This window comes from Bacillus rossius, chromosome 8, assembly GCF_032445375.1.
Source record: "Bacillus rossius redtenbacheri isolate Brsri chromosome 8, Brsri_v3, whole genome shotgun sequence".
NCBI classification, from domain to species: Eukaryota; Metazoa; Arthropoda; class Insecta; order Phasmatodea; family Bacillidae; genus Bacillus; species Bacillus rossius.
Genome location: NC_086336.1, coordinates 2,844,311 through 2,858,313, shown reverse-complemented (window position 1 = coordinate 2,858,313; position 14,003 = coordinate 2,844,311). Strand labels below are relative to the sequence as shown.

At 49.0% G+C, this 14,003-nt stretch overlaps 1 protein-coding gene across 1 annotated transcript in view; it reads right to left on the bottom strand.

Moving 5' to 3' along the window:
• LOC134535246 (guanylate cyclase 32E) overlaps positions 1-14,003 on the bottom strand; it is a 69,884-nt gene that overhangs the window by 16,438 nt on the left and 39,443 nt on the right. Inside the window, exons 15-20 of the mRNA XM_063374317.1 lie at positions 7,566-7,757; positions 6,615-6,789; positions 6,128-6,268; positions 5,254-5,377; positions 3,385-3,628; positions 1,445-1,635 (exon numbers count right to left, since the gene is read on the bottom strand). Coding sequence (XP_063230387.1) covers positions 1,445-1,635; positions 3,385-3,628; positions 5,254-5,377; positions 6,128-6,268; positions 6,615-6,789; positions 7,566-7,757 — 1,067 coding nt within the window. The remainder of the gene's footprint in view (positions 1-1,444; positions 1,636-3,384; positions 3,629-5,253; positions 5,378-6,127; positions 6,269-6,614; positions 6,790-7,565; positions 7,758-14,003) is intronic.

Here is a 14,003-nt window from a genome sequence, read left to right as displayed (position 1 = left end):
CTCCTATCATATTCACTCACACCCATACATGCCCGACAGGCCAGTACATGAGCATCTCTCCTTTACCCTGCCTCAAGAGACGCTCCTGTCGTATTCACTCACACCCATACAAGCCCGACAGGCCAGTACATGAGCATCTCTCCCTTACCCTGCCAGAAGAGATGCTCCTGTCGTATTCACTCACACTCATACATGCCCGTCAGGCCTATACTTGAGCATCTCTCCTTTACCCTGCCATAAGAGACACTCCTGTCGTATTCACTCCCACCCATACAAGCCCAACAGGCCAGTACGTGATCATCTCTCCCTTACCCTGCCACAAGAGACGCTCCTGTCGTATTCACTCACACCCATACAAGCCCGACAGGCCAGTAAATGAGCATCTCTCCCTTACCCTGCCACCAGAGACACTCCTGTCGTATTTACTCATACCCATACAAGCCCGAGTAGCCAGTACATGAGCATCTCTACCTTACCCTGCCACAAGAGACACTCCTGTCGTATTCACTCACACCCATACAAGCCCGACAGGCCAGTACATGAGCATAGCTCCCTTACCCTGCCACAAGAGACACTCCTGTCGTATTCGCTCACACCCATACAAGCCCGACAGGCCAGTACATGAGCATCTCTACCTTACCCTGCCACAAGAGACACTCCTGTCGTATTCACTCACACCCATACAAGCCCGACAGGCCAGTACATGAGCATCTCTCCCTTACCCTGCCACAAGAGACACTCCTGTTGTATTTATTCACACCCATACATGCCCAACAGGCCGGTACGTGAGCATCTCTCCCTTACCCTGCCACAAGAGACGCTCCTGTTGTATTCATTCACACCCATACATGCCCAACAGGCCAGTACATGAGCATCTCTCCCTTACCCTGCCACAAGAGACGCTCCTGTCGTATTCACTCACACCCATACAAGCCCGACAGGCCAGTAAATGAGCATCTCTCCCTTACCCTGCCACAAGAGACACTCCTGTCGTATTTACTCACGTCCATTCATGGCAGACAGTTCTCACTTCAAGAAGTTTTAAGTTACTTAAAAATAAAATAAAAATTAATAAATTTGTGTCTTTTATTTTGCTTCAAAAAAATAATTGTTAAGAAATTTCGATGCGGCTCCATGAGTTCCTCAAAATATGCATATATTTTCTAATGTCGGTGAAGCATATGTTGATTTTTGTATAAATGTATGCAAATCTGATAGTATTTAAAAACAATACATATAATTTTGTTTTTGTGCATAAATTTTTCAAATCATTAATGTTAAAAATTTATTTTATTTTTAAATAAATCAATTTAATTCGTTATTAAATTTCACAGCCAAATTTTGCTTAAATGTACTATCAATAGAATGTTTGGATGCATCATTTTTAATACTATCTTCTATTGGACTATCAGATGGAGTGGCAGTACTGTAATATAATGTGTACCTTGATCGCGACGAGACCCCTCTCCTCGAAGACGTAGCCGCCCAGGCGGTCCAGCAGCCGCGCGGTCGCCTGCGAGATGTGTATCTTGAGCGCTTGTCCGGAGCTCTCCATGCGCGAGGCGGTGTTGACTGTGTCCCCGAACAGGCAGTAGCGGGGCATCCTCAACCCCACCACGCCCGCCACGCACTGGCCTGCGGGCGACAGCCACTCAGCATCATGATTAGATAAGCTTTTAAGTAGGTGATCATTTTTTAGTGATTATCTTTAAGTTAGAACCGAAGTATATTGGTCCTTTTGTTTTCAAATGGCTTTAACACCCGTAACAGTGTTTCTATAAGATGTCAAATCACCAAAAAAATTCTTCGAAGATGTCACAATCGCGAAGAGTTACAATGCTAACTAGGTAGTAAAGCCAGGTACATATCTCATCATTGTGTTTGTTAAATGTATAATATGTTATGTTAATTTTATATTTTTGTTGAGTTGTTAGGAAGTACAGATCAGCTACTCCCTCTCGCCATGTCTGTCCTGGCCAATGCCTGCATCTCCTTGCCGTCTTGGCTGCTGTGGATTTGCCGTCACAAGAAAATGCCGGCGTCAAAGAAGTATAAGGATGAGATCTGCTGTTTGAAGATGGCGGTGGAGGAGTTCCTTGGTCGGGGCTTCTACAAGACTGGCCATCTTGGAGGCGCTCGGGCTTTTCCAGGAAGTTCCACACCGTGCAACTCAGCTTTACGAAGAGGGGGGAGTATGTGACGGTCATCACAGTCCCTGCCTGCCCGGACTGATCTCCGCTACATCGTACTCGTCGTCGGCTGCTTCAGAAACTGTGTGAGGCTCGGCTGGCGGCTAACCGCAGAATGACCGCACAATCGTGGACTGTCAACTCTAGAAGGTTCCACTAGCGACTAGGCGAGGCTTGACTGCGTGCTGTTCTGGAGGGAGCATATGGACTGCTCTCGGTGCCGGTAGAGGGGTAGCATTAGCGTTGGAAGCGAATATAAATAAAAGCTTGTTTCGGTCATGAGAGGGAAAGATGCCTTGGAATCTGCAGGATAAGAATAAGTGTTGTTTGGGTTTGTATGGTTATTAATTAAATGGCAAATGTTAAAAAGGTGTTATTTTGTGCAAACTTTCTTTTGGAAAATGCAAAGCAATAATATTATTTTAAGTAATATCGTTTGGTGCCAGGTTGCTGCCACGACAAGACCAACGAACTCTCCACACAGTTACCAGCAGACAAAGGAGTGGCATTATCAGTCACACAATTACTGGCAACTAGTGGGGCAGCATCATCAGCCCAACAACCCCAACACAATAAAGGCGAAGACAGAGGGGCAAAATTATGAGCTTAACTAAACCACCACACAGTGACAAGCAACAAGTAGATCAGCATGAGTGTTTTCGATGCACAGCAACAGTTACTAGGAAATTGCCAGCAGCATCAAGCAAAAGGCTCAACCTAGATAAAGCCAGTTTTCAATGTGCTCACCACAGGATGTATATCGAAGCACAGGAACAGCAAGCAGAATCAAGCAGCAGGCTCCACACTAGCTACTAGTAGTTCACGTGGCGCTCACCAGAGTGTATGCCGATACGCAGGCGCAGCTGAGAGGCAGCAGAGAGCAGCGGGCTCCACGCTAGCTACTAGTAGTTCACGTGGCGCTCACCAGAGTGTATGCCGATATGCAGGCACAGCTGAGAGGCAGCAGAGAGCAGCGGGCTCCACACTAGCTACTAGTAGTTCACGTGGCGCTCACCAGAGTGTATGCCGATACGCAGGCGCAACTGAGAGGCAGCAGAGAGCAGCAGGCTCCACGCTAGCTACTAGTAGTTCACGGGGCGCTCACCAGTGTGTATGCCGATACGCAGGTGCAGCTGAGAGGCAGCAGAGAGCAGCAGGCTCCACGCTAGCTACTAGTAGTTCATGAGCCGCTCACCAGAGTGTATGCCGATACGCAGGCGCAGCTGCTCGCCGGGACGGTGTCGGATGTGGAAGCTGGCGGCGGCGGACAGCAGGTGGAGCGCCATGCTCGCCACCTCGCCGGCATGTCTGTCCCCATTGCGCTCTGGCAGACCACTGGCCACCATGTAGGCGTCCCCGATGGTCTCTACCTTGTACACGTCGTAGTGCGAGATGATGGAGTCACAGCATGTGTACAGGTCGTTTAGCAGCTCCACCACCTGTACATGGTTCCCTTCTCGTCTGTCGCTTTCTGCCCAGCTGGGAGCAATGCCCGTGTTTCCCTTTATTGAAGTGAAGTGTTGAGTCGATATTTGTATCGGCTGGTTTTTTTCTTTTTAATTGTTCACACAGGAAAAACTAATTTGTATAGAAATTTTTAATTAAAAGATTAACTTACTAAACATTTTTGTATGTGTTTACTTTACTAAAACACAATTTTTCTGTTTAATAAATAGCAAATAAATAGGTACAGTATTTCAATTTAAACCCTAAAAATGTTTATAAGATTCGAACTCAATTTTTTTTACTCTGGCAGAGATGTGTTTAACCAAACCAGTTTAAGGATAACACTTTTTTACCTTTGTTTTATTCATACTACCGATTTAAGGGAAATTAACATTTGGAACTGGTTTGGATGGATTATGCCTAATTACAGTGTTATAATCACATCAATTGTTCTTACCTACAGACACTTGAAATTGTATGGATTTCAGTATATTCAATGTTTTTAAACTTGTAAGTAATTTATTGTGAAGTGATTTCGGAACTTCCCGTTAAACCATAACAACATCCGCATGGATGAGAGCTCAGAGGATAAGAAATATAACGGATGGAAGATATTAGGGGAGAAATTCTAAGAGTGGAGCTTTTAGGGGAGAAAGCTGGCAGGGTGGGAACTGTCAAGGATGAAATCGCTCTGGGGGAATGGATGACTCATGAAAGTAAATTCTCAAGGAAGGGAGATCTCCGAGTGGGCACATTTAAGATCAGAGATATCTCAGGGGAGAGAACTCTCAGTAGAGGAAGAGTGAAGAGTGAAGCTTCCTCATCAGGGTTGGAGCTCTCACATGTATGGGAGGGAACTCGCACTAACAGGAAATCTCAGGGGATAATGGTCTCAGTGGAGTTATCTCAGCAGAAGGGTTGCTTTCCAAGGAGGTAACTCTTAGGGGAGGGAATTTCCAGGGTTTCTCTTGGGAGGGAGCTTTCAGGGTAAGGAGCTCTCTGGGATAGTAACTTTCAGGGGTGTGAGCTCTTGGGGGAGGTAATTTTCATAGGAGGAGGCTATCAGAGGCTTGATCTCTCAGGGTAGGGAGTGCTCGGGTGTCTGGAGGGGATGAGCCAACTTAAGTTTCTGCACTAGATGCATCATTCATTTCTTGCATGCAACTAAGATGTGAGTGTATTTTAAAATTAGTAGATAGTATTATAAAATAATTATTTTGGAGTATTGCCAAGCTTTGGTTTAGCAACATGAATCGCACCAGCAGAATAAGTTTTTTTAAAATTTTGCTTATTTTTATAGCATTGTTTTATAATAAAACAAGTATCTAGTCCAACAGAAACAATTAGTCGGTATCACTTAAGACCTATATGTATGTGTGTGCAATAAATTTACGCCTGTCCTTGTTCTGACATGTTGCCAAGAAGTTTGATTCCCGAGATACAGAATTTTTAGAAATGTTGTAGCACCATTAGCTCAGAGCTCATGAATGACTATTTCAAACAGTATTCTTTTATTAACATAAGGTAAATCTTGTAGCATTATTCAGTGAAGGAATCACAATCCAAACTAGCGGAAGGGATCAAATGTAGAGCGGTGTAGTAGCAACGTGTGACCCGCCTGCAGGGGCGTGCTGAGGGCCGACAACTCGGTGAAGCCCACGATGTCGCTGAAGTAGATGGTGACGCAGTCGAAGCTCTCTGCCTCCACCGGCTCCCCCCTCTTCAGGGCATCGGCCACGCTCCTGCAACACGCCGTCTCTGCTGCTTCCTTCAGTAGTTCCTGCACGTTCTTCTAACTGTTGGAACATCATTGACTGGTGTTCTGCAGTGCTAATCTCTACTTTGCGAAATCTGTTTTTCAACGAATTTTGAAAGTATTAATGTTGAAATTACTTAAATGAGTCAAATATTTTTTTTTAATATCAAGTATAATTCTATAATTGATGGGTTAAGTGTTTATTTAAAAATAATTATATATTATTTTATCATTTAGAGAATTTTTTGGTCGGGGTATAATATTTTACTTGCGCTATCAAATTTGAACAATAGTTTTGAATATGGCTTGAATTGAATTTTTTTTTTGCATAGTTCAATTACTCAGTCATGAAAGATTATATGTGATTACTACCATCGGTATGACTTCCTTACTTCATGAATTACGTTCCTAACTTTGAATGATATAATTATGACTAATAACCATAAATTATTTGATTTTCAAACTGCATTATAAGTTAAACATTTTCTTAACGATGAAATATTTTAAAGGTTCAGAAATGTGTACTTCAGTTCCATACTGCTCTGTTAAAGCTCAGTAGGTACTAATAAAATGTTATTTACAAAGTTTCGTGCTGTTATTGCAAGGGTATGAAGTATATACGTACAAGTTGATTCCAGACTTGTGGCGACACTCCAGTTTCCTGGGTCTCCCCTGATATCTAATATCTGAGATGCGCGATGCTCGTTGCTGATCGTGAATGACATGTCTGACTTACTTCGGAAGCATGCGATGCAGCAGTGCTTCAGACTTCTTCTTCTCGTCCATTAGCTGGTTCGTCCTCTCCTGGACTATGCCTTCCAAGTTGTAGGCATACTTTTCCATGATGGCAAGCATGTTGTCGAAAATGTTTGGCTTTCTGTTAACAAAGAATGCCAAACATTTTAATGAATTTAATATAGTTACTTGAGTTTGTGGCTGTATAGTTAGGAACTGTTTGTTAAAGACCAATAAATTATACAGATTGAGTAAAAACCTAGAATTTTTTTTAATTAAATGCTAGGCAACATATAATTTGAAATTCCCTTCTTTGATTGAATATCAGTCATTGGTATGGTAAACAAATCACAAATAATTAACTTAAAATAACAAACGTTATCTCAGATTGAATCAGCCAATTGAAAGTCAAGTGTCTCCAGAGGAATGTGTAAAATGTCCATGTACAGATTCGGGGCTACAGGGAGTGTACAGGTGCAGTGACTCACAGGCCGTGCTGCATCTCGCTGAGCATGACGCGTGCCAGGCGGAAGTCTGGCCGCAGGTCGGGGTCCTCGTGCCAGCAGGCGCGCACGCACCGGGAGATGTATGGGGCCGCGTCCAGCTGGTCCAGGGGCGGTCTCCAGGGTCGCCCCCCGCCGGCCCGCACCCGGGACACCGTCTCTGCCACGCAACACCCTCGCACTAGCACCCCGCACCCCGCTCAGTCGTCCCGCTGCGCTGCTTGCCGGCTCACAGACAAACAACAGAGGATCACACTAAAAAGTAAATAAATTAAATATAATTAATGAAATAAAAAGCATGGGATGCTTGATAATAGTTATCTTAAATTTTCTATAACTAATGATTGTTCGTTATATTAGTATCATTATGATAATTAAAGGAGAGAGCACCCAGCGCTTTTTATTTCATTAAAACTAATGGCTTTGTTTATTACCTGATTCCTTTTTTAATCTTAACAAAAAAAATTACGTTATACAGAGTACATGCTATCGCTCTTAAACAAATTACGTAAATTTAAAATATATTTTTTTTTAATTTTAGGTTATACAACAAAATTTTTTGTTTTAGATCTTAAAATTAAATTTTATGATTCGGCTGTCGTATCACTTTCTCTATTGTTGTTTTAAAGAATTTGTTATATTGAAGATATTACTTTTTTCTGAAAGTTATTTTCTTTTTACTTTTAGCTTACATGGGTGCCACATCCATGCAGCATATTTAATTATGGGGCATTTTGCTAGTATGCCACCTTAATGTTTTATCTATGTGTTTTTGTGGAGTGTATAATTTACTGGAAAACTAAGTCCAACTAAGTCCTTCTTGGTATCTTCCAATAAATTAACTAACACAAAGAATCATACATAATAATTTGTAAGGAAAACTCAACATGTACTATCAATGACAGGCATGACAGCAAAATATAAAGAGTAAGCTACCTGCAGGGGGCAGTGCATTGGCGCCCCAGGGCCCAGCGCGGCCCACCAGCTCGTACAGTACGAAGGCAAACGAGTACACGTCGCCCTTCTGAGAGCCACGAGCCGGTGAGTAGGGGGAGCGAAGCAGTTCTGGTGCACGCGATAGCAGCCGCGCCTGCTGCTTCTGCTGCCAGTCTGGCTCCTCCTGCCCGGCTGGCACACACCACACACACTATACCTCACTTCATTCCCTGCACAGTGCCTTTATACTTACTGCTAGCCATTCTCCCACTAGTAGAGAGAGTGCCGCAGTTCTGGTGCACGCCATAGCAGCCGCGCCTGCTGCTTCTGCTGCCAGTACGGCTCCTCTTGCCCGGCTAGCACACACCACACACAATCTACCTCACTTCATTCCCTGCACAGTGCCTTCCTACTTACTGCTAGCCATTCACATGTCAGTAGAGTGTAGCAGTTCTGGTGCACGCCATAGCAGCCTCGCCTGCTGCTTCTGCTGCCAGTCCGGCTCCTCTTGCCCGGCTGGCACACACCACACACAATCTACCTCACTTCATTCCCTGCACAGTGCCTTTATACTTACTGCTAGCCATTCTCCCACTAGTAGAGAGAGTGCCGCAGTTCTGGTGCACGCCATAGCAGCCGCGCCTGCTGCTTCTGCTGCCAGTCCGGCTCCTCTTTCCCGGCTGGCACACACCACACACACTATACCTCACTTAATTCCCTGCACAGAGACTTTATACTTACTGCTAGCCATTCACATGTCAGTAGAGAGAGTGTGGCAGTTCTGGTGCACGCCATAGCAGCCTCGCCTGCTGCTTCCGCTGCCAGTCCGGCTCCTCTTGCCCGGCTGGCACACACCACACACAATCTACCTCACTTCATTCCCTGCACAGAGACTTTATACTTACTGCTAGCCATTCTCCCACTAGTAGAGAGAGTGCCGCAGTTCTGGTGCACGCCATAGCAGCCGCGCCTGCTGCTTCTGCTGCCAGTCCGGCTCCTCTTTCCCGGCTGGCACACACCACACACACTATACCTCACTTCATTCCCTGCACAGAGACTTTATACTTACTGCTAGCCATTCTCCCACTAGTAGAGAGAGTGCCGCAGTTCTGGTGCACGCCATAGCAGCCTCGCCTGCTGCTTCTGCTGCCAGTCCGGCTCCTCTTGCCCGGCTGGCACACACCACACACAATCTACCTCACTTCATTCCCTGCACAGTGCCTTTATACTTACTGCTAGCCATTCTCCCACTAGTAGAGAGAGTGCCGCAGTTCTGGTGCACGCCATAGCAGCCGCGCCTGCTGCTTCTGCTGCCAGTCCGGCTCCTCCTGCCCGGCTGGCACACACCACACACAATCTACCTCACTTCATTCCCTGCACAGAGACTTTATACTTACTGCTAGCTATTCTCCCACTAGTAGAGAGAGTGCCGCAGTTCTGGTGCACGCCATAGCAGCCTCGCCTGCTGCTTCTGCGGCCAGTCCGGCTCCTCTTGCCCGGCTGGCACACACCACACACAATCTACCTCACTTCATTCCCTGCACAGTGCCTTTATACTTACTGCTAGCCATTCTCCCACTAGTAGAGAGAGTGCCGCAGTTCTGGTGCACGCCATAGCAGCCGCGCCTGCTGCTTCTGCTGCCAGTCCGGCTCTTCCTGCCCGGCTGGTACACACCACACACACTCTACCTCACTTCATTCCCTGCACAGTGCCTTTATACTTACTGCTAGCCATTCTCCCACTAGTAGAGAGAGTGCCGCAGTTCTGGTGCACGCCATAGCTACCGCGCCTGCTGCTTCTGCTGCCAGTCCGGCTCCTCCTGCCCGGCTGGCACAAACCACACACAATCTACCTCACTTCATTCCCTGCACAGAGACTTTATACTTACTGCTAGCCATTCTCCCACTAGTAGAGAGAGTGCCGCAGTTCTGGTGCACGCCATAGCAGCCGCGCCTGCTGCTTCTGCTGCCAGTCCGGCTCCTCCTGCCCGGCTGGCACACACCACACACACTCTACCTCACTTCATTCCCTGCACAGAGACTTTATACTTACTGCTAACCATTCACATGTCAGTAGAGAGAGTGTGGCAGTTCTGGTGCACGCCATAGCAGCCTCGCCTGCTGCTTCTGCTGCCAGTCCGGCTCCTCTTGCCCGGCTGGCACACACCACACACAATCTACCTCACTTCATTCCCTGCACAGTGCCTTTATACTTACTGCTAGCCATTCTCCCACTAGTAGAGAGAGTGCCGCAGTTCTGGTGCACGCCATAGCAGCCGCGCCTGCTGCTTCTGCTGCCAGTCCGGCTCCTCCTGCCCGGCTGGCACACACCACACACACTCTACCTCACTTCATTCCCTGCACAGTGCATTTATACTTACTGCTAGCCATTCTCCCACTAGTAGAGAGAGTGCCGCAGTTCTGGTGCACGCCATAGCAGCCGCGCCTGCTGCTTCTGCTGCCAGTCCGGCTCCTCTTTCCCGGCTGGCACACACCACACACACTATACCTCACTTAATTCCCTGCACAGAGACTTTATACTTACTGCTAGCCATTCACATGTCAGTAGAGAGAGTGTGGCAGTTCTGGTGCACGCCATAGCAGCCTCGCCTGCTGCTTCTGCTGCCAGTCCGGCTCCTCTTGCCCGGCTGGCACACACCACACACAATCTACCTCAGTTCATTCCCTGCACAGAGACTTTATACTTACTGCTAGCCATTCTCCCACTAGTAAAGAGAGTGCCGCAGTTCTGGTGCACGCCATAGCAGCCGCGCCTGCTGCTTCTGCTGCCAGTCCGGCTCCTCCTGCCCGGCTAGCACACACCACACACACTCTACCTCACTTCATTCCCTGCACAGTGCCTTTATACTTACTGCTAGCCATTCTCCCACTAGTAGAGAGAGTGCCGCAGTTCTGGTGCACGCCATAGCAGCCGCGCCTGCTGCTTCTGCTGCCAGTCCGGCTCCTCTTTCCCGGCTGGCACACACCACACACACTATACCTCACTTAATTCCCTGCACAGAGACTTTATACTTACTGCTAGCCATTCACATGTCAGTAGAGAGAGTGTGGCAGTTCTGGTGCACGCCATAGCAGCCTCGCCTGCTGCTTCTGCTGCCAGTCCGGCTCCTCTTGCCCGGCTGGCACACACCACACACAATCTACCTCACTTCATTCCCTGCACAGAGACTTTATACTTACTGCTAGCCATTCTCCCACTAGTAAAGAGAGTGCCGCAGTTCTGGTGCACGCCATAGCAGCCGCGCCTGCTGCTTCTGCTGCAGTCCGGCTCCTCCTGCCCGGCTGGCACACACCACATACACTCTACCTCACTTCATTCCCTGCACAGTGCCTTTATACTTACTGCTAGCCATTCTCCCACTAGTAGAGAGAGTGCCGCAGTTCTGGTGCACGCCATAGCAGCCGCGCCTGCTGCTTCTGCTGCCAGTCCGGCTCCTCTTTCCCGGCTGGCACACACCACACACACTATACCTCACTTAATTCCCTGCACAGAGACTTTATACTTACTGCTTGCCATTCACATGTCAGTAAAGAGAGTGTGGCAGTTCTGGTGCACGCCATAGCAGCCTCGCCTGCTGCTTCTGCTGCCAGTCCGGCTCCTCTTGCCCGGCTGGCACACACCACACACAATCTACCTCACTTCATTCCCTGCACAGAGACTTTATACTTACTGCTAGCCATTCTCCCACTAGTAAAGAGAGTGCCGCAGTTCTGGTGCACGCCATAGCAGCCTCGCCTGCTGCTTCTGCTGCCAGTCCGGCTCCTCTTGCCCGGCTGGCACACACCACACACAATCTACCTCACTTCATTCCCTGCACAGAGACTTTATACTTACTGCTAGCCATTCTCCCACTAGTAAAGAGAGTGCCGCAGTTCTGGTGCACGCCATAGCAGCCGCGCCTGCTGCTTCTGCTGCCAGTCCGGCTCTTCCTGCCCGGCTAGCACACACCACACACACTCTACCTCACTTTATTCCCTGCACAGTGCCTTTATACTTACTGCTAGCCATTCTCCCACTAGTAGAGAGAGTGCCGCAGTTCTGGTGCACGCCATAGCAGCCGCGCCTGCTGCTTCTGCTGCCAGTCCGGCTCCTCTTTGCCGGCTGGCACACACCACACACACTATACCTCACTTAATTCCCTGCACAGAGACTTTATACTTACTGCTAGCCATTCACATGTCAGTAGAGAGAGTGTGGCAGTTCTGGTGCACGCCATAGCAGCCTCGCCTGCTGCTTCTGCTGCCAGTCCGGTTCCTCTTGCCCGGCTGGCACACACCACACACAATCTACCTCACTTCATTCCCTGCACAGTGCCTTTATACTTACTGCTAGCCATTCTCCCACTAGTAGAGAGAGTGCCGCAGTTCTGGTGCACGCCATAGCAGCCGTGCCTGCTGCTTCTGCTGCCAGTCCGGCTCCTCCTGCCCGGCTGGCACACACCACACACACTCTACCTCACTTCATTCCCTGCACAGTGCATTTATACTTACTGCTAGACATTCTCCCACTAGTAGAGAGAGTGCCGCAGTTCTGGTGCACGCCATAGCAGCCGCGCCTGCTGCTTCTGCTGCCAGTCCGGCTCCTCTTTCCCGGCTGGCACACACCACACACACTATACCTCACTTAATTCCCTGCACAGAGACTTTATACTTACTGCTAGCCATTCACATGTCAGTAGAGAGAGTGTGGCAGTTCTGGTGCACGCCATAGCAGCCTCGCCTGCTGCTTCTGCTGCCAGTCCGGCTCCTCTTGCCCGGCTGGCACACACCACACACAATCTACCTCACTTCATTCCCTGCACAGAGACTTTATACTTACTGCTAGCCATTCTCCCACTAGTAAAGAGAGTGCCGCAGTTCTGGTGCACGCCATAGCAGCCGCGCCTGCTGCTTCTGCTGCCAGTCCGGCTCCTCCTGCCCGGCTAGCACACACCACACACACTCTACCTCACTTCATTCCCTGCACAGTGCCTTTATACTTACTGCTAGCCATTCTCCCACTAGTAGAGAGAGTGCCGCAGTTCTGGTGCACGCCATAGCAGCCGCGCCTGCTGCTTCTGCTGCCAGTCCGTCTCCTCTTTCTCGGCTGGCACACACCACACACACTATACCTCACTTAATTCCCTGCACAGAGACTTTATACTTACTGCTAGCCATTCACATGTCAGTAGAGAGAGTGTGGCAGTTCTGGTGCACGCCATAGCAGCCTCGCCTGCTGCTTCTGCTGCCAGTCCGGCTCCTCTTGCCCGGCTGGCACACACCACACACAATCTACCTCACTTCATTCCCTGCACAGAGACTTTATACTTACTGCTAGCCATTCTCCCACTAGTAAAGAGAGTGCCGCAGTTCTGGTGCACGCCATAGCAGCCGCGCCTGCTGCTTCTGCTGCCAGTCCGGCTCCTCCTGCCCGGCTGGCACACACCACACACACTCTACCTCACTTCATTCCCTGCACAGTGCCTTTATACTTACTGCTAGCCATTCTCCCACTAGTAGAGAGAGTGCCGCAGTTCTGGTGCACGCCATAGCAGCCGCGCCTGCTGCTTCTGCTGCCAGTCCGGCTCCTCTTTCCCGGCTGGCACACACCACACACACTATACCTCACTTAATTCGCTGCACAGAGACTTTATACTTACTGCTAGCCATTCACATGTCAGTAAAGAGAGTGTGGCAGTTCTGGTGCACGCCATAGCAGCCTCGCCTGCTGCTTCTGCTGCCAGTCCGGCTCCTCTTGCCCGGCTGGCACACACCACACACAATCTACCTCACTTCATTCCCTGCACAGAGACTTTATACTTACTGCTAGCCATTCTCCCACTAGTGAAGAGAGTGCCGCAGTTCTGGTGCACGCCATAGCAGCCTCGCCTGCTGCTTCTGCTGCCAGTCCGGCTCCTCTTGCCCGGCTGGCACACACCACACACAATCTACCTCACTTCATTCCCTGCACAGAGACTTTATACTTACTGCTAGCCATTCTCCCACTAGTAAAGAGAGTGCCGCAGTTCTGGCGCACGCCATAGCAGCCGCGCCTGCTGCTTCTGCTGCCAGTCCGGCTCTTCCTGCCCGGCTAGCACACACCACACACACTCTACCTCACTTTATTCCCTGCACAGTGCCTTTATACTTACTGCTAGCCATTCTCCCACTAGTAGAGAGAGTGCCGCAGTTCTGGTGCACGCCATAGCATCCTCGCCTGCTGCTTCTGCTGCCAGTCCGGCTCCTTCTGCCCGGCTAGCACACACCACACACATTCTACCTCACTTCATTCCCTGCACAGTGCCTTTATACTTACTGCTAGCCATTCTCCCACTAGTAGAGAGAGTGCCGCAGTTCTGGTGCACGCCATAGCAGCCGCGCCTGCTGCTTCTGCTGCCAGTCCGGCTCCTCCTGCCCGGCTGGCACACACCACACACA